A 24,230-nucleotide genomic window follows, 5' to 3' on the forward strand; every position below is an offset into this window, starting at 1 on the left:
TCATTCCATGACCTGTGAAAGTTAAAGCGGAGCGAGCGGGAAGCGTCAGCAAATATTTTGTCTCTTATAAAAGTCATTCTCTATGATGTGATTTGTCACAACTAGACATCTCTACATATATACAGGTAAAGTTTATTTTACTAGACTACCTTCAATTATCGTATAGTAAATTCTTTCCCCTTTGGAACCTACTGTGTATAGTAGTCCCCATTCCGCTGTAAATCTTGTTTTACGAGACTCAATCCATCTCCTTTCTGGTAAATTTCTAAATTTCTTAATTAATCTGTGACTGACAAGGGGGGGGGGGGGCGTACGAACTTCACCTTACTGATTTGTTTCATATTAATAGTGTGTGTAGGGCACGACTAGAACTTCGACACATGTAAATGGAAAGATACAATTGTCAATAGTTTTCGAGAACATCGAGATTAAAAATTGGAGGCACACTTATATACTCTGTAGGTCGTTAGCATTCAAAGAGCCTGCAGTCGAAGGAATAAGGACATAGATTCACCAGCACAACGGCTCTGGGTCGAATCTTTCTGATGGTACTTTTTTAGTTCCAACGCATTTCTAACATCAAATTTAGAATGAGTGTGCAATATCTAATGAAGCATTTGTTATTTTCATAATCTTTATCCCAGAAAAAGTAGAAATTATTTTGGAAGTAGTATGTAAATAAAACAAGGACATGCGAGAAATTTCAGAGGAATCAGTATAGTCACTTTATTTACATTACTGTATCTACATTTGTGAAGCATATAATGTGTACCTATGGAACACTGTACGAATCACAGTGGTACTGATCGTAGAAACATGAAGAACAATAATAATTGCGAGATACTGCACATGTAACGAAAGCCGAATTTTTGCATGTGTTTGATGTTTCCAGTGTGTGTCTTGCAAAAAAAAAAATTGGTTTACACTCATAAAAGGTTCTCGGTCATCACACAATTTCACGGCGTACCACGCATATCGAATACTGATGCAGACGAATGATGCTGTAGGATTGATTGTATTTTTATGTAGCCGTCCTAGAAGCTTACGTTCGATGATGTACACGAAATTTTGTAGTCGTTTTAGAAACGTTCTTCGCCTGTCTCTAAAAATAAACGCCACAAGGCTGCACCAACGGAGTTCATGTTGAAGGAATTACTTTAATACTGCGTGATGGTGGACCCTCTCCATATCGAAAGTTTCTGTGGAAAACAAAACAGTACCTGCAGTGAGATTCAGTCCAGAGACCTCGTGTCTGTGGAACTAAAAGAGGGAGGGGGGGGGGGGGGGAGAGGCCTCAGACACGGCAGACCCATTCAGCATGTATTTGGCAGGTCCCTCGTGTACAGCATAAAGCGAAAGACTGAGATATTTTGGCTTAACATCCTTCGGTCCTTGAGAAAACCAACCAAAAGTTCATGACATGCAAATAACTCAAAATTGGAGCGATTTACAGATAACTGACAATTTAACATTTTTCATCATCATATACTGGGTCAGTAAAAGATATGTTTCTAGAAATCGAAGAAGAAATCTTTTGCGAATGCCGTTAACGTAAACATAAGGTAAACGCTGTTCAGGGCAGAGAGCCTGTGTACGATTGCCAAATTCACACTGCAGTATTTTTTTTATTTTTCCTTTTTTACGTTTCGAAATTGACAGGAATAGGAGGACCAATAAGGTAAGTAAGACATAATAAGAAGGGATCCAGACCGAAATTTTCACTCTGCAACAATGTGTGTGCCAATATGAAATTCCCTGGAAGATTAAAACTGTATGCCGAACCGCGACTCGGGACCTTTGCCTTTCGTGGGCACGTACCCTCCGCTGTAGAGTGAAAATTTCCTTCTGAGAATATCCGTCAGGCTGTGGCTAGACCATGTCTCTGCAATATCCTTTCTTCCAGGAGTGCCAGTTCTGGAAGGTTGTAAGTATGCTGTTTAGGTTTTTATGTTGGTAATGTCATGTAGCGCTCTGTATGAAAATCACTGTGCTGTGTGCAGTCTGTGGCTGGTTGGTATTGTCGTAATATTCGCTATTATAGTGTTGGGCAGTTGGATGTGAACAGCGCGTAGCGTTACGCAGTTGGAGGTGAACCACCAGCAGTGGTGGATGTCAGGAGAGAGATGGCAGAGCCCGCATCTCGTGGTCGTGGGGTAGCGTTCTCGCTTCCCACGCCCGGGTTAGATTCCCGGCGGGGTCAGGGATTTTCTCTGCCTCGTGATGGCTGGGTGTTGTGTGATGTCCTTAGGTTAGTTAGGTTTAAGTAGTTCTAAGTTCCAGGGGACTGATGACCATAGATGTTAAGTCCCATAGTGCTCAGAGCCATTTGAACCATTTTTGAGAGATGGCAGAATTTTGAGAGCGGGCGATCTGGACGTGTGTCCATCAGAAAGAGTAAATTTGTAATACTGGATGTCATGAACTGATTGATATATTATGACTTTTGAACTCTATTAAGGTAAATACATTGTTTGTTCTCTATCAAAATCTTTCATTTGCTTACTATGCCTATCAGTAGTTAGTGCCTTCAGTAGTCAGAATCTTTTATTTAACTGGCGGTATTGGCGCTCGCTGTATTGCAGTAGTTCGAGTAACGAAGATTTTTGTGAGGTAAGTGATTCATGAAAGGTATAGGTCATTGTTGGTCCGGTCCATTCGTTTGTAGGGATTATTGAAAGTCAGAATACGTTGCACTAAAATATTGTGTGCTAGTTTAGTGTTGATCAGAATAAGTAAAGAGCAAAATGTCTGAGTACGTTCAGTTCTGCTCAGCTGTTTGAAAATCAAATAACGTAAGGGGTTTATCAGCACAGTCATTCATAAATTTTTCTAAGGGACGTTTCAAGGTCTGCAGAAAAGCTCCTGCGAAGTTTGGAACTAAAGCTTTGACGACGGGTCTTGAGGTATGCTTTGGTAGCTCAGATGGTAGAGCACTTGACCGCAAAAGGCAAGTGTCCCGAGTTCGAGTCCCGGTCTGACACACAGTTATAATCTGCCAGGAAGATTCAATAAGAAGGTAGGCAAATAAATTTCTCAAACGACTTGGATTAGAAAATAATTAAAAAATTATTCCTGGTTACTTTACAATGGCTCCTCCACTCGTTCTGTTACAAGTCCTCAATTTTCTTTGAGCAACAAGATGTCATATAAAAATTCAAAGCGAATATACTTGCAGCACGAAGAACATGTAATTAACGCAGTATGTGCGCAACTACATCGTTCATTCCGAAGATACAGTGAAAGATAGACTTGGTTTACATTTAAAAATATTCCTTTTTTGGGAATTAATTTTGGCGCATACTATGCATATGATAACATTGCCTCAAAAATCGGTGCTGAAAGTTGCTCAGGAGCTACGCTGCGAATCGTTACTGCAACCGCATGAGTGTGCAACTCCCACTGCATGCTCAGAAGCGCTTTACAATGCTGAAGCTTCGAAAGAACGTTTTTAACTTGGTGATGAAAATAACCATCACATGGGTGGCTCAAAGGTGTGGTGGTATTACTTCTGTCGTACAAGTCGTTTGACTCTCTTCATCTATCATACATGACAGTATTAGATTGTTCACCCGAGGAATCCAATACCAGACAAAAATTGTTATCAGCATAGAATTGTTTTAAATTGTTCTCAAGAAATGTTCTGTAAATTGCACGGATCTGGAGCAAGTATGTATACATTTTTTAACGAGTCGGTTGATCAACTGACCTCTTCTGTACCCCGAGTACTACATCAGTCATTAGTTTCGCATAACCACAGGAAAGGCAAAAATTTAGCAGTCACTGTGATGGAGTATTACACTGCGTAAGAATGGTTATTTTAGGTTACTACCAACTGCGACAAGGGTTCGTTCTTCTCCCTTTCGCAATAACATGCACCGAATATGGGTCTTCGCAGCAGTCGTACTCGGAAATGTTTTCGTACATGGAAGATTAAAAATTTAATTCTTACCTAATCCATATCGTCTGAGAAATTTATTTGCCTTCCTTATTATTATACCTTATTCGCTGACTCCAATTTCGATGCGGAAAAACATAAATAAAAAAAGGAAAACAGCAGAAAGCGTCTGGAATTCGAACACAGGCTCTTGCTTCCCAGTCATGTGCCTTGCTCGCTACGCCACCGGCGCTTTCGTTGAGCGGCGTTTATCTTAAAGATACATAAGCAGCATTCGTAAAAGGTTCTTTCCTTTATTTCTAGGAAAATACGCGTTTGTAGACCTCATATACACTGAAGCGCCAAAGAAACTGGTACAGATCTTAGTACTCAAATACAGAGATATATAAATAGGCAGAATACAGCGCTGCAGTAGGTAACGGCTATCAAAGACAGCAAGTGTCTGGTGCAGTTGTTATATCACTTACTGCTGCTACAATGGCAGATTATTAAGATTTAAGTGAGTTTGAATGTGGTGTTATGGTCGGTGCACGAGCGATGGGACACAGCATCTCCGAGGCAGCGATGAAGGTGAGGATTTTCTCATAAGACCATTTCATTAGTGTACCTTGAATATCAGGAATACGGTAAAAAATCAAATTTACGAAATCTCTGCGGCCGGAAAACGATTCTGCCAGAACGAGACCAGCAACGACTGAAGAGAATACTTCAACGTGACAGAAGTGCAACCCTCCCTTAAATTGCTGCAGAACTGGGCAATCAACAAGCGTCAGCGTGCGAACCATTCATCGATACATCAATGATATGGGCCTTCGGCTGTGCGCTAAGTCCGCCGCTGGCGCGCTGCCAAGATTGCGTAAGCTGTTCGGCGGGTTGCGTCAGCCGCCTTAGTAGGCGCAACGTGCTGTTGCATCCTTGAGCCCCCGGTTCTAGATGTACCCTTGTCCGGTTCTCAGCTACGCTACAGATCAGTTTGCAAATAAACAATTTATTTATGAAAATATACAGTACAATCACCAACAATCTTTACATATTCCCATACACCTTTACCTTTTACCCAAATAAATACAGACTCATTTACAGATATTTTACCCCTATTAAGAGTATACAAAGACCAAGCAGAAGTCGACATATAAGCAGATTTACCAAAGTCTTTATTAGCAAGTTCTGCCATATGGTAGACCAACACCTAGTGTTGGTGGACTTGAAAGTTTTGTTGACAGAGATATTATTGCATTTCGCACCTACCGTATGGCAGAACTTGCTAATAAAGACTTTGGTAAATCTGCTTATATGTCGACTTCTGCTTTGTCTTTGTATACTCGTAATAGGAGGAAAATATCTGTAAATGAGTCTGTATTTATTTGGGTAAAAGGTAAAGGTGTATGTGAATATGGAAAGTTTGTTGGTGATTGTACTGTATATTTTCATAAATAAATTGTTTACTTGCAAACTGATCTGTAGCGTAGCTGAGAACCGGACAAGGGTACATCTAGAACCGGGGGCTCAAGGATGCAACAGCATGTTGCACCTACTAAGGCGGCTGACGCAACCCGCCGAACAGCTTACGCAATCTTGGCAGCGCGCCAGCGGCGGACTTAGCGCACATACGGTAAAAAATCAAATCTACGATATCTCTGCGGCCGGAAAACGATTCTGCCAGAACGAGACCAGAAACAACTGAAGAGAATACTTCAACGTGACGGAAGTGCAACCCTGCTTTAAATTGCTGCAGAACTGGGCAATCAACAAGCGTCAGCGTGCGAACCATTCATCGATACATCAATGATATGGGCCTTCGGAGCCGAAGGCCCACTCGTGTACCCCTGTTGATGACTGGAAACTGGTCGTACGAGTCTCGCTTCAAGTTTTATCGAGCGGATAGACGTGTGTGGGTATGGAGACAACCTCATGAATCCATGGACCCTGCCTGTCACCAGGGGACTGTTCAAGCTGGTGGAGGCTCTGTAAGCTATGGTTGCAGCTTGGAATCCTGCCTCGGGGATGGATGTGTGTGATGTCCTTAGGTTAGTTAGGTTTAAGTAGTTCTATGTATAAGAGACTGATGACCTCAGATGTTAAGTCCCATAGTGCTTAGAGCTATTTTTGAGGCCCTGTAATGGTATGGGCGTGTGCAGTTGGAGTGATATGGGACCTGTGATACGTTTAGATACGACTGCGACAGGTGAAACGTATGTAAGCATCCTGTCTGATCACCTGCATCCATCCACGTCCATTGTGCATTCCAATGGACTTAGGCAATTTCTGCAGGACAATGCGACACCCCACACGTTCTGAATTGCTTCAGGGTGGCAACAAGGAACACTCTTCTGAGTAAAAAAACTTCCGCTGGCTTCCAAACTCCCCGATGTTAACATATATTTGGGATGCCTTGCAAGGTGCTGTTCACCCCCTCGTACTCTTATGGATTTATGGCCAGTCCTGCAGGTCCATGGAGTCAGTTCCCTCCAGTACTACTTCAGACATTAGTCCAGTCCATGCCACGTCGTGTTGTCTCACTTATGCATGCTCGCGGGCACCCTACATAGTATTAGGCAGATGAACCAGTTTCTTTGCCTCTTCAGTGTGTGGTAATGGAAAAAGTTCAGGTTTTAATAAGCTGTCAATCCCATGAGATCTGAGTCAGTTGCGCACTATGACGTTTATGGTCAGTTTTCTAAAAGGCGGTGCTTTGTTGAGCCAAAATATCTTAGTCTTTCATTTTAGGTTCTCAACAAGCGAGTTGCCAAATATGAGCCCAGTCGGTGGTTCGTAAGCACTTACTCGCTCAGCTACACACTCCTTGAATACTAGCGAGTATAGAAAGCACAGGGTTCTTTTAATTACATTTTTGTTCCTTGAGCCGGTATAAACAGAAAACTATTGGTTCAAAATGGGCTCAAATGGCTCTGAGCACTATGTGACTTAACTTCTGAGGTCATCAGTCGCCTAGAACTTAGAACCAATTAAACCTACCTAACCTAAGGACATTACACACGTCCATGCCCGAGGCAGGATTCGAACCTGCGACCGTAGCAGTCGCTCGGTCCCAGACTGTAACGCCTAGAACCGAATGGCCACTCCGGCCGGCCAGAAAACTATTAACAGTATGGGTATGCAACTTTACAGGATTGATTTTCAGTCTGTGCGCTACAGGATTTGTGGTGTTAGTTGTGTAAGTGTCATGACTTATCGTTAGGCGCCTGTTATAGTATGCCAAAGTAAGGCTGAAACACAAGCATCAGTGAAAATTGCAGATGGAGACAGTCAACTTGAGTATGGACAAGGTGAGCAGGACATTATTTGTAAAGTTGTCAAATGAAAACAAAACATTAATGCTACTGTTCTTTGTGAGTATAAACACATTGAAAAAATATGGATAGGCGTTCTTTCTTCACCAGGGTGGGAATTAACTAGCGATTTTGAAATTGCTGCTGGAAGAGGCCGACGGCCAATTGCGCCACAAATTTTTGAAAAATTTACAGTTGCCATAGGTGAGAATGCTGTACACAGTGTGTGACCTTCAAGCAGTGCATGAGCTGTATCACGACAGTTCAACATTCCATGGTGCACTGTTCGGAATGCGCTGGGAAGAATGTTGTCAAATAGTATCTCTAGTGCCGTTCCAGGCTGTCATGGACGCAAATCGTCGTCACACTGAGCAAGGTTTATAAACTGGAACGTAAACATGGCACGCAAATAGCAAATGCTGAAATTAAAACATGTTCCTTTTAATGTTTTATTCGTTTTTTTCCAGATGTATTTCGAAAATGTTTCCACAAAGTTTTACTGCCCCATATTTATTCCTTTTTCATAAGGCTCTCTAAAGTAGTGAAAGTATAATTTGTGTATAAAGAGGCCTAAAATATTAGAACTAGGGTTTCTCAGAAACTGTTGAGTGTTGCGTCTTCCTGTTTACATGTGTTGAAGACCTAGTCGTGCTGTACATATGAATCACCGGATTCTTACAAGCGCTGTAGTCGTTACTCCTGTTATTGATTTTCTGTAATCAGATGGAACTATATGGTTCCAGAGACATTTTCAAGCTCCAAAGATCTATGCTGTATCCATGCAGACTGAAGTGACAAATCAAGTTTGTATCGAGGCTGGCATTCGAACCCGGATCTCCTTCTCATTAGGCAAACTTAGCACAGTGGCTTTCACAACCAGATGACTATCCCAGCATGCTTCCCTCCTCAATACAAATTCCCATTCACGCTTCAGCCTACAGTAGAACAGCAATGCGAAAGCTCTCCAACTGTATTGAAATAGCACATCAGCATTGAATGAAATGGGGGATCCCACATGAAAAACCAGGGATAGGTGCTTTAATCAGATGAAACTACCAGGTGTGGAACTATGAAACCAGAATTTCCCAATAGATGGTGCTAGCCGTCTGTGTAGGATCCGTGAGACCGCGTCTGCAGCGCCATCTGCATCATGTAACGGCTGATGACGAATGTCAACACACAGTAATGCAAATTCCATACATTGGTATATGTTTCAAACCCGTAAACATGTCGAGTTTTCTACATACGAATGACGATTTGCAGACAGCATTGGTTTTCTGTTCTCGTTTGAGAACTGCTGCAGAATCGCACGGAATGATTTTTGAAGCTTTCGACGAAAATGCTCTTGGAAAAACAGGGTATTCAGAGTGGTTCAAAAAATTCAAAAGTGGTGATTTTGGCGTGAGAAACGACGAGCTCGGGAAACCACAGAAAAAGTTCGAAGAGTACGAATTGCAGGCCTTATTGTCTGAGGATGGTACTCAAACTCAACAGGAACTCGCGGAACAATTGAACGTGACGCAGAAAGCCGTTTCTCTTCGGTTGCAAGCTATGGGAGAGATGCAGAAAGAGGGAATATGGCTTCTGAATGTACTGAATGATAGTCAGCTAGCAAATCGAAAGATCACTTGTGAAATGCTGCTCGCCAGATACAAAAGAAAGTAGTTTCTCCATTGAATAGCGACAGGTGAAGAAAAATGGATCCTAACCGTCGTAAATCATGGGTGAATCCAGGCAGACCATCGACATCCACTGCAAGACCAAATCTCTCTGGAAATAAGACAATGCCATGTGTTTGGTGCGGTTAGAACGGTGTCTTCTATTATGAGCTGCTAAAACCTGATGAAACCGTTAACACTATTCGCTAGCAACAAAAAATGATCGCTTTAAATCGAGCATTACATGAAAAACGACCGGAATATGGAAAAAGGCAACAAAAAGTCATATTGCTCCATTATGACGCCTCACAACACACAGCAAAACGGGTCAGGGAAACGATCGAGGCATTCATTGGGAAATACTAGCGCATGCAGCTTGGTCTCCAGATTTGGACGCGTCTGATTATCATCTGTTTGCATCTCTGGGACACGCTTTTGCTGAACAACGCTCCAATTCGTATGAAAAGGTAAGAAATTGCCTCGCTGATTGGTTCGCTTCAAAAGAACAACTGTTTTTTTTGGCATGGCATTCATAGCCTGCTGGAGAGGTGGGAGAAATGTATGAATAGCAATGGAGATTATTTTGAATAAAATATTGTTTATGAGTTTAAAGCGAAACCGGGAAATTATTGCCACCAAGTTCCGGTTTCATTCTTCTATACCTGATGCATGGTTCCAGAGACCTTTTCGAATCTCGTACATCTGTGATGTATATATGTGGACTGTAACAATGAATCAATATTTGTAACAAGGCCTAGAATCGAACCTGGGTCTCCTTCTCACTGGGCAATGAACCAACCACTACAGCACCCTGCACAGTGTCTTCGCACAATTCCATGGATTACTCTAACATGCCTCCTTCCTCAATCGAAATCCACGTTCATGCCTAAGTTCACCTGTTATTCCCCTAAATTCAAATTCAAATTCAAATTTTCATTCGTAGCTTCAGTCTGCATGTATACATCAAGAATGTTTCAGACTTATTGGTTTCCGATGTTCGAAATCCTTTTAATGAAAACTGTTCAAAACGCTATAGTCGACATGTTGATTACCTAGTCTGATGCATGAGACCACAGTTAGAATGAGAGTAGTAGTAGTACTGGACTTTATAGGACAAGTCCTCCTAATCTCGGACGTAATCGGCGGCTACCTGCTATGGTGAACTGGCGTGTTGTGCGCAGCTGTGCGACGTGGAGTGCCTGGGCCGGACGCCGCTGCACCAGGCTGCCAAGGCGGGCCACGACGCCGTGGTGGCGCTGCTGCTGCAGGCGGGGGCCCAGCCGGACGCCAGCGACGTGGCAGGCGTGACGCCGCTGCTGCTCGCGGGCGCCGGCGTCGCCGCCAAAGACCGCGCCGCCGTCGCCAGGTGAGCCTCCTCCTTGCCGGCCATTCCCTTAACTCCCCTCGTGCACATACAGGGTGTAACGGGTGTAAGTGCAGATGTTTCCACTGGTGACTGGGGATGGTAGACTGAACAACATCACATCAGTAATTACGTCATTTGCCTACTAATAATTTTAGTTGGTGCAAGTCGTACGTTTTTAAGTTGGTTAGTACCGCCATGTAAATGTGGTAAGAGCAAGAGATTAATGCTTACTTGTCCTTGGGCAGCAGGTCAGATGTTGAAGTGTTGATGATGATATTTGGTTTTTGGGGCACTCAAGTACACGGTCATCAGCGCCCATGCAACGTCCCAATTTTTCCACAGTCCAATTTTTTTCCACAGTCGAATCGAGCCACTGTCACGAATGATGATGATGATGATGACGATGATGATGATGAAATGATGAGGGCAACACAAACACCCAGTCCCCAGACAGAGAAAATCCCCAACCCAGGAATCAAACTCGAGACCCCATGGTCTAGAGGCAGCAACGCTAGCCACTAGACCATAAGCTATGGAGATCTTGAAGTGTGGATGCATGGATACAAAATGCTTAGTCTATGCTGAGAGGCATAATCCACATAGTGCTGCAGTTACCACTTTGCATAAAACAACAGGTCGTGAAGTCTGTTATAGGTTTGGGGAAAGCCTGTTTGATACAGAGTAAAAAAAAGAAAATAAGAAAAATACACACAGATGTGTGTACATATTGAATTACCACATAAAAAAATATCTGCACTTACACCCATTACACCCAGTATACAGGGTGTCACAGGAGAAATGATTATTATTTAGGGATATGACAGGAACGATCATTTGAAGTACAAAGCTTCATATGGGCTTATGCCCCATTCCAAATGGTTTCAGAAATAGAACACATTTAATGCACATTGTTATTTATTTTCCATAGTATCCAGTAGAATGTCAGGCTTACAAATATGTGCATGTACAATAATTAGTAAACATTACTAAATGTGTCTTACCAAGTATCTATGGAAAAATATGTATTTTTAAACACATTCAGCTCGAAGCTGTTATGGCAGTAAATAGTAATGGATAGAAATTGAAAAATTTTAATAAAAGTCATTCACTTTGACACAGGAAAAGTCACATCACGCCAAAGACAGAGGTAGAAGCAGGAATCGAGCCAATACGTTGTAAGTGAATCAGGTCATCGACACATTATGATACCATCTGTTGAGTGAGAATACGCATTCAGTAGAAACGAGACTACGACAGAAAACCAAAGGGAGTGAGACAAGCATATTTGTTAGTTCATAAGACGTGTTGCACTTAGCTGCCTGTCATGTGAATACAGCAGAATAAATATTAATTATTATGAACCGAGGCTCACATCATATCCTCATTCTAGCTACCTTTAAATACCCAGATCTCCAGATCGTGAGGTGATCATTGGGATCGATGACATTCACAGGAATCTCACTCGATTTTGTGATTATGATGCTGTAGTGAATTTATGGACCAGAGATTCCAGAAAAGTCTACAGACTAGCCAAAGATGCACTCGAGATGATCATTTTCACCTGGTGAATTTCATGCTGCTCGCCACCCACCATCTGCTGACAGAGAAACTGACTGTCTTCTGACAACACCACATCACCAAGTGCTGCTAACACTAAATTCAGTGTGGAAGACAGCAACAAGGCCTCTTGGGGTCCACGTTCCTGTTCAACATCCAGGTGCCTCCAGGTGCTGAAACCTACCAGTAGGAAGGAGATCAACTAACCACATGACTACCGACACCAGGTACCCATCAGATCAAGGATCGGAGTAGGGCCAAGGACACTCCAGCAGCCAGCCTGAGATCACATTATATTCGATAACAGTCACGTCTGCCAGCCAGCAACCTGATGAGGCGCCAAGGTTTCTCAAACTGTCGCCTGGGTATGTAGACGTTGAGCTGACTCGATGGACAGCTCCAATTCAACACACAGCTGAATCAGCAACAACCAAGGCCGGTGCAGAAGAACGACAACTTGTAAACATTGTCAATAAATGTTTGAACTATAATAATATTTCACTATTGTCGTTGATGCTTAAGAGGTTCCTGACAGCTATCCTGACTTCAGGCAGAGGAGTCTCTGCTTGGCCCTCTGTAAAGCATTATTTCACACGTCTCATTACAGCTGTTGTACAATTCATAACAAATGTTCAAAAAAATGGCAACAACGCCACCAGGCTGAATAATGTTTTTCGTACAGCCATAGGACTGTGCGCAATAGGCTGCATGATGCGCAACTTCACTCAGATGTCCACGACACCATGCAGCGCGGTACATATGGGCCCAACAACGTGCCGAATGGACTGCTCAGGATTGGCATCATGTCCTCTTCACCGATGAGTGTTGCTTATGCCTTCAACCAGACAGTTGTGTTTGGAGGCCACTCGGTGAGGCTGAACGCCTTAGACACACTGTACAGCGAGTGCTAGAAGGTGGAGGTTCCCTGCTGTTTTGGGGTGGCATTATGTGGGGCCGACATACTCCGCTGCTGGTCATGGAAGGCGCCCTAACGGCTGTACGATATTTGAATGCCATCATCCGACCGATAGTGCAACCGTATCAGCAGCATATTGGCGAGACATTCGTCTTCATGGATGACAATTCGCGCCCCCATCGTGAACATTTTGTGAATGACTTCCTTCAGGATAACGACATCGCTCGACTAAAGCGGCCAGCATGTTCTCCAGCCACGAACCCTATCGGACATGCCTGGGAGATGACGTGACCCACCAACCACTCTGAGGGATCTACGCCAAACCGCCGTTGAGTAGTGGGACAATCTGGACGAACAATGCCTTGATGAACTTGTGGACAGTATGCCACGATGAATACAGGCACGCATCATTGCAAGAGGACGTGCTGTTGGTTATTAGTTACCTGCGAGTACAGCAATCTGGACCATCACCTCTGAAGGTCTCGCTGTATGGTGATACAACATACAATGTATTGTTTTCAAGAGCAGTAAAAACAGCGGAAATTACGTTTATGTTGGACGCTATTCCAATTTTCTCTACAGGTCCGGAACTCTCGGAACCGACGCGGTGCAAGCTTTTTTTGATGTGTGTACAAACACAGTCAATCCACTCTTCTCTTTGATGTAATTTCAGTCTCTCGCACTACGTCACTCGCAGCGCACCTTGGACAGCTGTGGGCTCAACGCGCTAGTTCAATGGCAGAAAAACATCCCGAGCAAATAGGTTGAAAGCTGAGGTCGGTTGAGCTAGAAGTCAAAGTGGTTAGGCGGGTAAGATAGATACGTGCAGACTACTAGACCAAAGACAAATGTATTCTATCTCGAAAAGTATTCGAAATAAGGCATTTGTCCATAGAAAAGCTTTTGCTTCTAACGAGCGTTTCTGTACTATCGCTGACATTTCAGCATCATCCTGGAATCCCTGTAAAAATTCAATGCCAAAACTAAGGCGAAGAAAAAAGAAGACATATTGGGTGATCGATAGTTGTTGACTTCAATGGTTACTAGTAGAAGCTCTGGCGTGTTGTTAAAATACTCTGTATGACAAAAAAATGAAGCACGAACCCAGAAGATATGCTCCGATGTCAATCTCACTTCGTACACGTGGGTCAGAACAAAGTAATTCAGGTGTGGAGCACTGGATTTTTATTACAGTGCAGCTTGTGCTAAAGCAATTTATTTAAGCTTTCAATTCCTAATTTGACAAATAAGTAATTTTAGTTCTTCTGGATCTGGCGTGAATTTGAAATATTTGACGCCTTCAGAGTGAACCCGGCGCGAGACGTCAGAGCTTGACCTAACTAAACAGCACGGCGTTAGTAGCGACGGCAAAAACCTCGCTTTTGCTGAAGATGGTAGACAGACGGAAGGCGCAAGCGGTCTCGTGAAAGAGAAACAACACAATGACCTATTGGCGTCAATAAACACACAGGCTTCTTTAGCAAATAAAATCGATAGCAGAGTGTTTACCTACATAACTCAGACAAAAGCCATGTTCCTGCTTAGTAATAAGAAATTAGTAGCCCCACTAGTGGCCGCTCACTAAGCTACACCCAAGTTAACTCTTAACCTAGAATGCTTATTTGCTATTCATTAATTTTAATGACAGTAGCGACACTTAAAACTAAGGCAGTAGACGTTTGTCATAAAGTATCACTTACAACGCGCAATAGCGGTCTTATCTTAAGACCATATTAGCCATAGCTTACCCAAATTTTCATTAGACAGCCGGACATAGCCCCTTTATAATGAGACAGGCTTTAGCCTGGCCAATACTAACAACAGAGTACAAGCATATGGCTGTAGCATAGCTAGTAGTCAGCGCATCAACGCTTGTTTGCCTCTGATGCACCCATAACTACTCCAGGCATAAAATTTTGCGGTTAGCAGCCCATGATAGCCATTGAGTAAATGAATGACCCGAGATATCTATCATACATTGCTGCCTTGAACAAATCTTCAACACTTTATAGGTATCGTAATTTCAAACACACAACGACCGTGCTCAAACGAAAGACTGATCAACATAAAGGAAGCAATTACAACAGTTATGCACACATGCGTTCAATAAACACAAGCAAACAGGTTAAGAAAAGCAAAAAATTATTCCATTCCATTGTGGCAGAATGGTACAGCTATTAGTTTGGAATGTATTTCAAAATAAAAATAATCTTGGTTTTTATTCTGAAGCAGATTATGAAAAGTTCATCAAAAACAGCCAGTCGAAACTCAACGTTCTCACAAACACGGCTCTCGCAACCACACGTCTTCGAAAAACCCAACCAGGGGCACACCCACTGAGTTCCAATCTAAACAAAAGTGGTACAGTCGTTGTTACTTATGATAACCAAATTCAAAAAAATGGCTGTGAGCACTATGGGACTTAACATCTATGGTCATCAGTCCCCTAGTACTTAGAACTACTTAAACCTAACTAACCTATGGACATCACACAACACCCAGTCATCACAAGGCAGCGAAAATCCCTGACCCTGCCGGGAATCGAACCCGGGAACCCGCGCGTGGGAAGCGGGAACGTTACCGTATGACCACGAGCTGCGAAGTAACCACATTCACTTGGTTGGTTAACACACTACACAATACCACAAGTGCGACTCGGCATGTCGATTTCATTCCATATCATTAAACTAAACACACAAAAAGTGCAGTCACTGGTATAGGAAATTAGTACAAGAATTCAGTAAATTCCACAACTCAAAGACCTCACCAGACATTTAATAGTACAAAGCAACAGGTAAACCACTGGTCGCTGATCCTCTATACGTTTTGCACACAAGAAACGCTCGCTAAGTGAGCTAGAGCGAATTTTGGCGGGCGTGGTGCCTAAATAAACCAGGAACATACAAGCTCACTCGTGCAAAACATCAGGCCGACAACTGTGGTTCACATTCAAAAGAAAATGCAAATGTACCTGATCTCTAACCACACATCATTGCAGAACACTCACAAGAGAGCCAAAACCAATGTTCTAAGACATGATGACAAACTGACTAGGAACTTAAACACACACACTAAACCCACAGCGAAACCACGCAGACGTCAGCTTGTTGCTCCATACAACAAGAAACAATCTGTATACTCCATCTGGTAGAATGTAAGGACTCTAGCCAATGCTTTCACAATTCACAAGTGAGTGACCACAAACTTCAGACAGCAGAGCAAAATTTTCGAAGCACTTCCACATGTTAGGAGAGTATTGAATAGTATGCAACTCTTCTCTGCTATGGGAAGCTGTTATGACAACATCTACATACGTGACTTCACGTCTCATCGAATCAAGGAGGAAAATAAATCTCTTGAGGAGGTCTGTGCTGCTGGCTAATTACGCTCTACTCTGCGGCCAAGAGGTGACCAATTCTAACATCATTAAACGTCACAGGTCGTGGAACCAGCTCCTTGACAGTGCCACTTCGAGACGGCGGGATTTTAAAATTCTCGAAAGACAGGATCAGTCGACTTACACATACACACCATCGTATGGTATGTAAATAATTAGAATTGACAACAGATAGGATTGCCACCAGAGCGCAATAGTGCTGTTTGTGTTTAGTGCTGTTACCATGGCTAACAGGGTATATAAGAAGCGTGAAAAGGATCTCATGTCGAGTTCCCGTGTCCTGCTGTTCCCTAAACCCAAGAAACTCCCCTCTGACGCCTCTTCCTATCGTCTCATCTGCCTCACCTCCGTGTTCAGTAAACTCCATCATCTCCTGCTGTATTCATCACCACCTTAACCAGCACGACCTCCTTCCCCTTACCCAGTATGGATTCTGGCCCTCCTTTACAGCCGACGATCAGCTTCTTAACCTTACCAATCTTCTTTACCTCCAACTTAACTCCCATTCCTTCACTATCTTTTATTTCCCTCGTCCTCCAGAACTCCTACAACCGTGTCTGGTGTCCTGGCTCCTCTTTTAACTCCAGACCTACACTCACCCCATCAGTTTCGTCCTTCTCGTCGTCCCTCCTATGTCACTATCTACAATACCATTTCTCATACTTTTTATCCCACCGCCGGAATGTCCCAAAGCTCTGTCCTTTCCCCTCTCCTCTATCTCCTGTATACTGTAGGTATGCCCAAACCTCCACTGCCTGTTCACCTCCTCCAATTTTCTGATGACACCGTCTCTCTGGCCCTTTATCCTAACCGTCAATAGTCTCAACGTACCCTTCAAACCCACCTCGACCAGTTCACTGCCTGGTGCAACCAGTGGTTCCTTCACAACAACCCTTGCAAGACCCAGGCAATCATCATAGGTCGTACCACCCGCTCCTTCCGACTCCCCAATATTTACATTACCATTTATGGTCGTCCTACTCGCCTCACTCCCACTGTGAAATACCTTGCCCTTACCCTCTACTGTCACCACATCTGAACTCTCCTTGCGATCCAACACAAAGCCTATCTCCTGAAACTCCTGTCCAGATGGACATGGAGACTACATCCTTCCACCATCCTTCACACCTACAAATCCTTGATCTGCCCCATCTTTTGATATGCTAGTATCACCTGGATTTCCTCCTCTCCAAGAGTCTATAAAGCCCTCTGAATCCTCGAATGAAATGCACTCTGCCTCGCCTTCCGTATTCGCCTCCCATATCTCATGCGAATCCTCTACGATCTCATCCCCTTCTGACATCTTCTCCTCGAATACATGCACACCCTGTACATTGCCCACAGACTCGATTGTCCCTGGTGTCTTCTATACTCTCTACCCTCAGCCTGTTGCTACACCTTTACTGTTGTGTCCCGCCCTCTCTCCATCTCCACATCCACCACCTACTTTCACAACGCAACTTCCAGCACTTACTGCTCCTGGATGATGAGCTTCACACTGATCTCTACTCCTCCTACCAACTCTAACCCTACCTTCCCTTCTCCTACTCCTCAGGCCTCCCTCTCCCCTCCTTTCCCTGAGCAGTTGTCCTTCTTCTCTCCCCCCTCCCCACCCCTTCCCATGCACTCCTTCTGTGTCTCTGACTTCTGCCTGACTTGCCTTCCCTCTCCATCTCCCATACCACCCATCTCCTGCTCCTTGGTGTGCCCCCTGACCCCCTTTTTCTTTTCATCCCACCACCTCTAGCCGCTTCCGCCGCTACACATTTCTCTATCCTCTTTTTCCCTCTTGTCAGGCCTTCTCTCCCTCGTCAGGTCCCTCCTGGCAGTTTTTATTCTTCGTCATATGTGCTCCATCTCTTACAGTGGTTTTTAAGTGTCTTCATTCTAGAGTGTTTTTATACTGTGGCTAGATTTTAACTCATGCGTATGACTTCGGTGTATTTTATGTACTCCATGAGCTGCCAATGGTGTTTTTTTATCTTTATGTCAACTTCTTTCAACTGTCCCATAATGAACATCTCTGTGTCAGTGCATATTTTAATCCCTATTGTCTCCACATATTATGTTTTTATGTTCCTCTTTCTTTTCGCCTTTTTATGTATAGTTTCCTCTTTTTTAACTGTAATGTCACTTGGATGACGAGCGGAGGATTGTGTGCTGCCAGACCTACCTTGCCCATATCGGACAGGGAAATGAAATCCCACACAAAAAAATAAGAAGATACATGGCGAGTAACCACTGCAAAGGACACAGAGATGCCACATACTAGTGCGAGAGAACATTATCAGCTAGGGACAGGGTTTGAAGGGGACTGTTGTTGGACAATACTTGGCCAGCTGGACCAATTGTGCAAGTCCCAGATTTGTGTGGCATTCAGATGTGACAGAGGCCCAATGTTGGAATATATGTAAACATGATGGCAGCATACTCATCACTACAGTTCTGGTCGACCACGTCTGGCAACATCAAAGGAAGATCGCCATATTGTGCGCCAAGCAAATCTTAATCCCTTCACATCTTTGCCTACCATCAGACAATAAATGTGGCTGATTGTGTGATATCGATGAGAATGATAAAGGTGAGGGTTGAGATGATTGTTATGTAAGTATTAAGATGGGGCTAGAAGGAGTGGGTGATCGCTTTTACTAGTGGAGTCTGGGTGGGATATTGGAGTTTCGAGATAGTGAGAAATGTGGGGAGGGAGTGGGGAGACTAAGAATAAATTTGGGAGAATGAGTAGCTGCTGGCATAGATATCTGAGCAAGGAATTATCAGTTCATGATAAGTGTTGTAGAGAAAGCCAGAGAGAATGAAAATACATGAAGGGCTTATTTCAATAGTGGTACAAGTCCATTTTTGTTCGTCTTCAGATACAGAGACCTAAAGTTAAATGAGCGCTGAAAAATTTGCAGTCGAGATACTAGAAATATTCAAGCATATGGCTTCTTGCTAGAGATGAACCTTTCTTTCTGTTTGTTTGGATCATTAATTTCAGCAGCATTATAGGCAGAAAAGTGGAGGTAATGGACTTGTACCACTATTGAAAGAAGCCCTTCATATGTGTGTCTGGGTGTGCTTAGAGTGGTGTTAAGTATAAGGACATGTATGAGTGGGAGGTGGGGTGTGGGATGGAGAGGGAGTTTGGCTTTTATAATAGGAGGCTGAGACACTGGAGCCTTGATTTAGTGAGAAGCTGTGGGGGCTAGAAGTACAATTAGTAGGTTAAATAGCTGTCAGGAAACACTTTTGGTCCAGGTAATGGGAGTCTGTTTAGGTTCTAATGTTTCATGCAAAACTGCACTGGACATCATCAGAGGTACTCCACGTTCTGTCGAGTTTTTTCGATTCAGCAGAACCTGGCGTACCTCTGAAGACGTTCAGTGCAGCTCTGGACGAAACGTTATGAACCGAAACCTTTCACAGATCACGACCATACAACCCAGAAGCCTAACCACCAGCCAAGACACGCGGTCGTGAAAGCCTTAACTGTGTGTTAAGGTTTTCTTGGTATAGGGTGAGGAGGGTGTAGACATGGCTGGAAGAGGGTATGTAGAATAATGGTGGCAGTGACCCAGAATTGGACTGAGGAGGTAACTGGAGCTTAGTCTCCAATTTCCATTTACAGAAAGACAGAAGGGACTTTAATTTATTGGTGGACGATTACTCCTTGGGGGAAATTCTCAGCAGGACTGTTGCTATTCACCCTCGTGACCTTGAAGACTCCTTTATATTTCATCCATAAGAAAATATTTTAATATCAGAGAAAACAACAGGCTGGGAATCACTGCTCATCTGGGATAGCCCTTAAGGCATCAGTAACTTGCACAGTACATACAGGCTGCAAGGTCGCCCCAACGGAGTCGATGTGCATTATATTGGCTGCAAAGTTAGGGGTTGGTGAGTTGTTTGTCTAGCCCGCCCCTGGTGGCAAAGTGCGGACTACTTCTTGCATTGCCGGCAACAGGTACGAGAAGGTGGTGGAGCACCTGGTGCGTGGCGGCGCCAACGTGAACCAGCGTAACCCAGCGACGGGTATGACGGCACTGCACCACGCGACGCTGCTGTGCTCGGAGCGCGCCGCCGCCGAGCTGCTGCAGGCGGGGGCCGTCGCCGGCGCCGGGGGCGGCTGCGGGGGCGAGACGGCACTCCACACGGCCGCCAGCGCCGGCTGCCTCCGAGTCGTCCGCCTGCTGCTCGACAAGGGCGGCGCGCCGCTCGTCAACTCTCCGGACCAGGTCAGCACGCACCGCGCTCTCGCCCTGTCCAAATACTGACAGTACTCTTGATCCAGCTTTCCCGGGGTAGGTCAGTTAGGTCCCCATTTATAGGGAGTCGACGTGCCATTCAATCAAGAGAAAATTAACTGGACATCCATATAACATGTATGTTGTGTCATGTACTCTATATGACAGTGATAATATTGGGAGCCACACTTATCCATGATCGTTGAAACATCGCCCACTATCGGCAGAGTTTCAAGGCACCGCATCTCACTCAATGGTATTGTAGATGTACACAATTGTGATTATGAATGCTCAAGCATCTTTATGTACTTCGAGTGACCCTCAATCAATTCTAACTGAATTTTGCAGCGATGAGGTGATGAGCTGTCTTGGAGAAGGTACAGATCACCTTTGGGAAAAAGGTGGGGAGGGGGATGGTGAGGAGGGGGGGAGCAAATGGATGTACATCCTCGGATATTAGATTAATTTATCACTATCTGGTGGGAGAGGCTGATGAACGTATCGGAGGTCCCATTAGATACCACACACTCACTCTCACCACGCCAATACAGTTGCTGACCATCTGAATGGTGCTCTGTATGGAAGTCTCATATGTTTTTCAATTAATGCTTAGAAACACGTATCACGTCTCATCAGTGACAGTAACTTTGTTCCATGCTTCAAGCCTCCAATGACAGTGTTCTGGCTCCCATGCCAATCTCCGTGCACTGTGACATACAGTGACCAGCAGTACTCAACTGTTGTACACGGCAGAATTGGAGTCTGATTCCTGCTGCAGCATGTCCATCATCATTTACAAAGTAATGGCAATCGACTGTAACTCCAATCACCTACATGTTGTTGCTTACCGTAGTTGACTCTGGCGTCAGCATTAACCTCACATTGATACAGTGGCATGTAACAACCTCAGTAATCTTACGTCCTCCGAGTGGCTTATGCACTCGACAACCAAACTTGATCGCGTCCAAATGCACTAAAATTGCACGTTTTTCCCACCTTGCGTTCGAGTGTCAAGTCGACGACCAGTGCAACTTCCTAGGTCATAATCCTGTCACGTGCCAGACGCTTATACTGTTAACTTCGTATACTTCATAGCGATTAGCATGGCGTTTGAGGCGTCAGAGAATTTTGGAAGGGTGTACGTGTAAGAAGGACCGAGCCGTACTTTCGTAATATCGAATTAAGGTTCGGAGTGAGTATGCAAAATAATGAAGTGTGATTGTAGAGTTATAAATTTCTAGGGGTAGCATCTTCGAATTGTAACCAATCGTGCTAAGTCGAGGGTTCACACCTAGTCAGTGTTTAAACTTTGAATAAAAATCATCAGCAATGGCGGCCGAAGACTCACAGTGTAAGAAATTACTCTTGTTGTGCAACGACCGTGTCAAGGAGGGCGGAGGAACGGACTGGGCACTTTCTTGCCTGTGGGGTGGGAATCTGCTCCTAAAGGTAGAAGAATCGGAAATGACCAATGGCACGATGATGCGAAAAGCAATGGTAACCACTGAATTAAAGACACATAATGTGTATCCACAGAATATGTGGCCTGCAATTGAATAAGTTTCATGATGATTCCTCCATTGGAAATGATTACGGACCAGTCCCCCTTTCTGATCCCCATGAGGGGACTGCCAAGGAGGAGACCACCAAGAGAAAAATTTGAAACAACAATGAGATTAACGTGGAATGTTAGGAGTTTAAACTTGACAGGTAACTAGAAATCTGAAAAGGGAAACGTAAAGGCTCGATCTAGATGTAATGGGTGTCAGTGAAGTCAAATGGAAAGAAGACAAGGTTATCTTGTCAAACGAGTATGGGGCAACAGCAATAGCAAATAGAACAAGGTACAACAGGAGTAGAGAAGTAGGATTCGTTATGAATAGGAAGGCAGGATAGAGAGTGAGTTACTGTGAACAGTTCAGTGATACGGTTGATCTCATCAGAATCGACAGCAAACCAACACCGATAAAACTAGTACAGGTATACCTGCTGACGTTACAATGAGAAAATGAAGAGATAAAGTATGTGAGGATAGTAAACAGGCAATTCAACATGTAGAGCCGGATGAAGATCTGATAGTCATAGGGGACTGGAATATGGTTGCAGGGGAAGGAGTAGAAGAACAGATTATGCAAGAATATGAGGTTGGTAGTAGGAATGTGAGAGGAGAAAGACTAACTGAGTTTTCCAATAAATTTCAGCTAGTGATAACGAATACTCTGTTCAAGAATCACAAGGGAAGGAGATATGCTTGGAAAAGGCGGAGATTCAGAAATTAGACGTTGGATTGTAAAGCTTACCCAGGAGCAGATACAGCCTCAGACCACAATTTAGTAATGATGGAGATTAGGTTGAGTTGAGAGACTAGTCAGGAATAATCAAACCACAAATAAATGGGGTACGGGAGTACTAAGAAATGAAGAAAGACGTTTGATGTTCTCTGAGGCTATACATGCTGCGATAATGAACAGCTCAGTAGGCAGTTCAGTTGAAGAGGAGTGGACATCCGTAAAACCTATTCAGAAGACTGATGACTGAAAAAAAATATTATGGGCTCTCTCTCTCTCTCTCTCTCGATCCCCCCCCCCCTCTCTCTCTCTCTCTCACACACACACACACACACACACACACACACACACGCACACACACACGCATGCACACACAAAAACTCACAGATATGTGTGCATGTGTTTGTGTGGGGCGGGGGGATCAAAAATGCCTAATAAGCCGTGTCACGCTCTCCACTTTTATTATAAGGGATATATATATATATATATATATATATGAGGCCAGACTAAGGTATGGTAATAATTCAGAGTCCTCATGTATCTTTAAGTTTATTCATTTGTCATCCACAGAATAAGTGTAGGCATCAGATCTGTCTAGATTTCACTTGCGTTGCTCCATAAGCAGTGGCCAGTTTTAGGTCTCATGCCGCCATAACACGCTGCTCTTCTTACCTTTTCACGCATGGACTTTACCTCTTATTCTCCATACGTCATTAGATTTTCTGGTCAATACAGCGATTTGTAATCGCTAATTCCGAGGTACCACAATTTCAATGGTTCTAGGCTGTAGGATATTACACATGATGGTTGTGATTAAAATTTCGCTACTGGAGAGGGCCTCTCTGGAAAATAGGGCGTCCATGAAAATGAAACTTCGTAGAAGCTTATGTAAGGACATGCGGAAGAGGAATAACGAGTACACGATTCAAATCAACATATTTCAGTTTCCATGTAAGAGGTTGACATTTGTTAATTGCGTACCATGTTCATGTCGAGGTTACTGGTTGTGATGCCTCCATGCCTCCATGACAGCCTGGAATCGTATCTGTATCATTGCCCGAATTGTCTCAGGTGGTGTGTTGGCTACCTCCCTTGCTATAGCCTACTCATTTTCAACCTCCAACGTGCGTTAGTGATTCTTTGATAAACCGTGTCCTTCAGATAACCACATAGCCAGAAATCATATGGTTTCTGATCTGGTGGTCTTGTTGGTCACGCAGATTGGGAGGCTCAGCCAATGGTTCGGCTTTCTCCAAATGTGCTGTGGAACAACCGAGTGACTTCACAAGCAATGTGAAGTGGAGCTCCATCGTGCATCAAAACAGTTGAGTCCAAAGCATTTCTCTCCCATAGAGCAGGTATCACAAATTGAAGAAGCAGATCACAGTAACGTGTGCCGTTCATGCTGCATGTCCTTTATCCTTGATGATTGTGGCTCAACTCTATGTAGCCGTATCAGTACCGGCCGTTAACGGCAAGTCATAACATTAACGCTATAAACAATGCAAATCCAGCAGCGTGGAGTCTGAACATTATTTCTACAGCACTATGTACTCATATGGTAAATAGTTTTCCGTCAACTCTGACTCAACTATCTAAAGTTTAATTATAACCAC

General features: G+C 43.8%; 1 protein-coding gene across 1 annotated transcript in view; it reads left to right on the top strand.

The window, feature by feature from the left end:
- The window catches only part of LOC126285315 (transient receptor potential channel pyrexia-like), a 252,608-nt gene that overhangs the window by 104,874 nt on the left and 123,504 nt on the right, over window positions 1-24,230 (top strand). The window contains exons 6-7 of the mRNA XM_049984615.1: window positions 10,025-10,209; window positions 20,047-20,317. Coding sequence (XP_049840572.1) covers window positions 10,025-10,209; window positions 20,047-20,317 — 456 coding nt within the window. The remainder of the gene's footprint in view (window positions 1-10,024; window positions 10,210-20,046; window positions 20,318-24,230) is intronic.

This window comes from Schistocerca gregaria, chromosome 8 (genome assembly GCF_023897955.1).
Source record: "Schistocerca gregaria isolate iqSchGreg1 chromosome 8, iqSchGreg1.2, whole genome shotgun sequence".
Taxonomy (NCBI): Eukaryota; Metazoa; Arthropoda; class Insecta; order Orthoptera; family Acrididae; genus Schistocerca; species Schistocerca gregaria.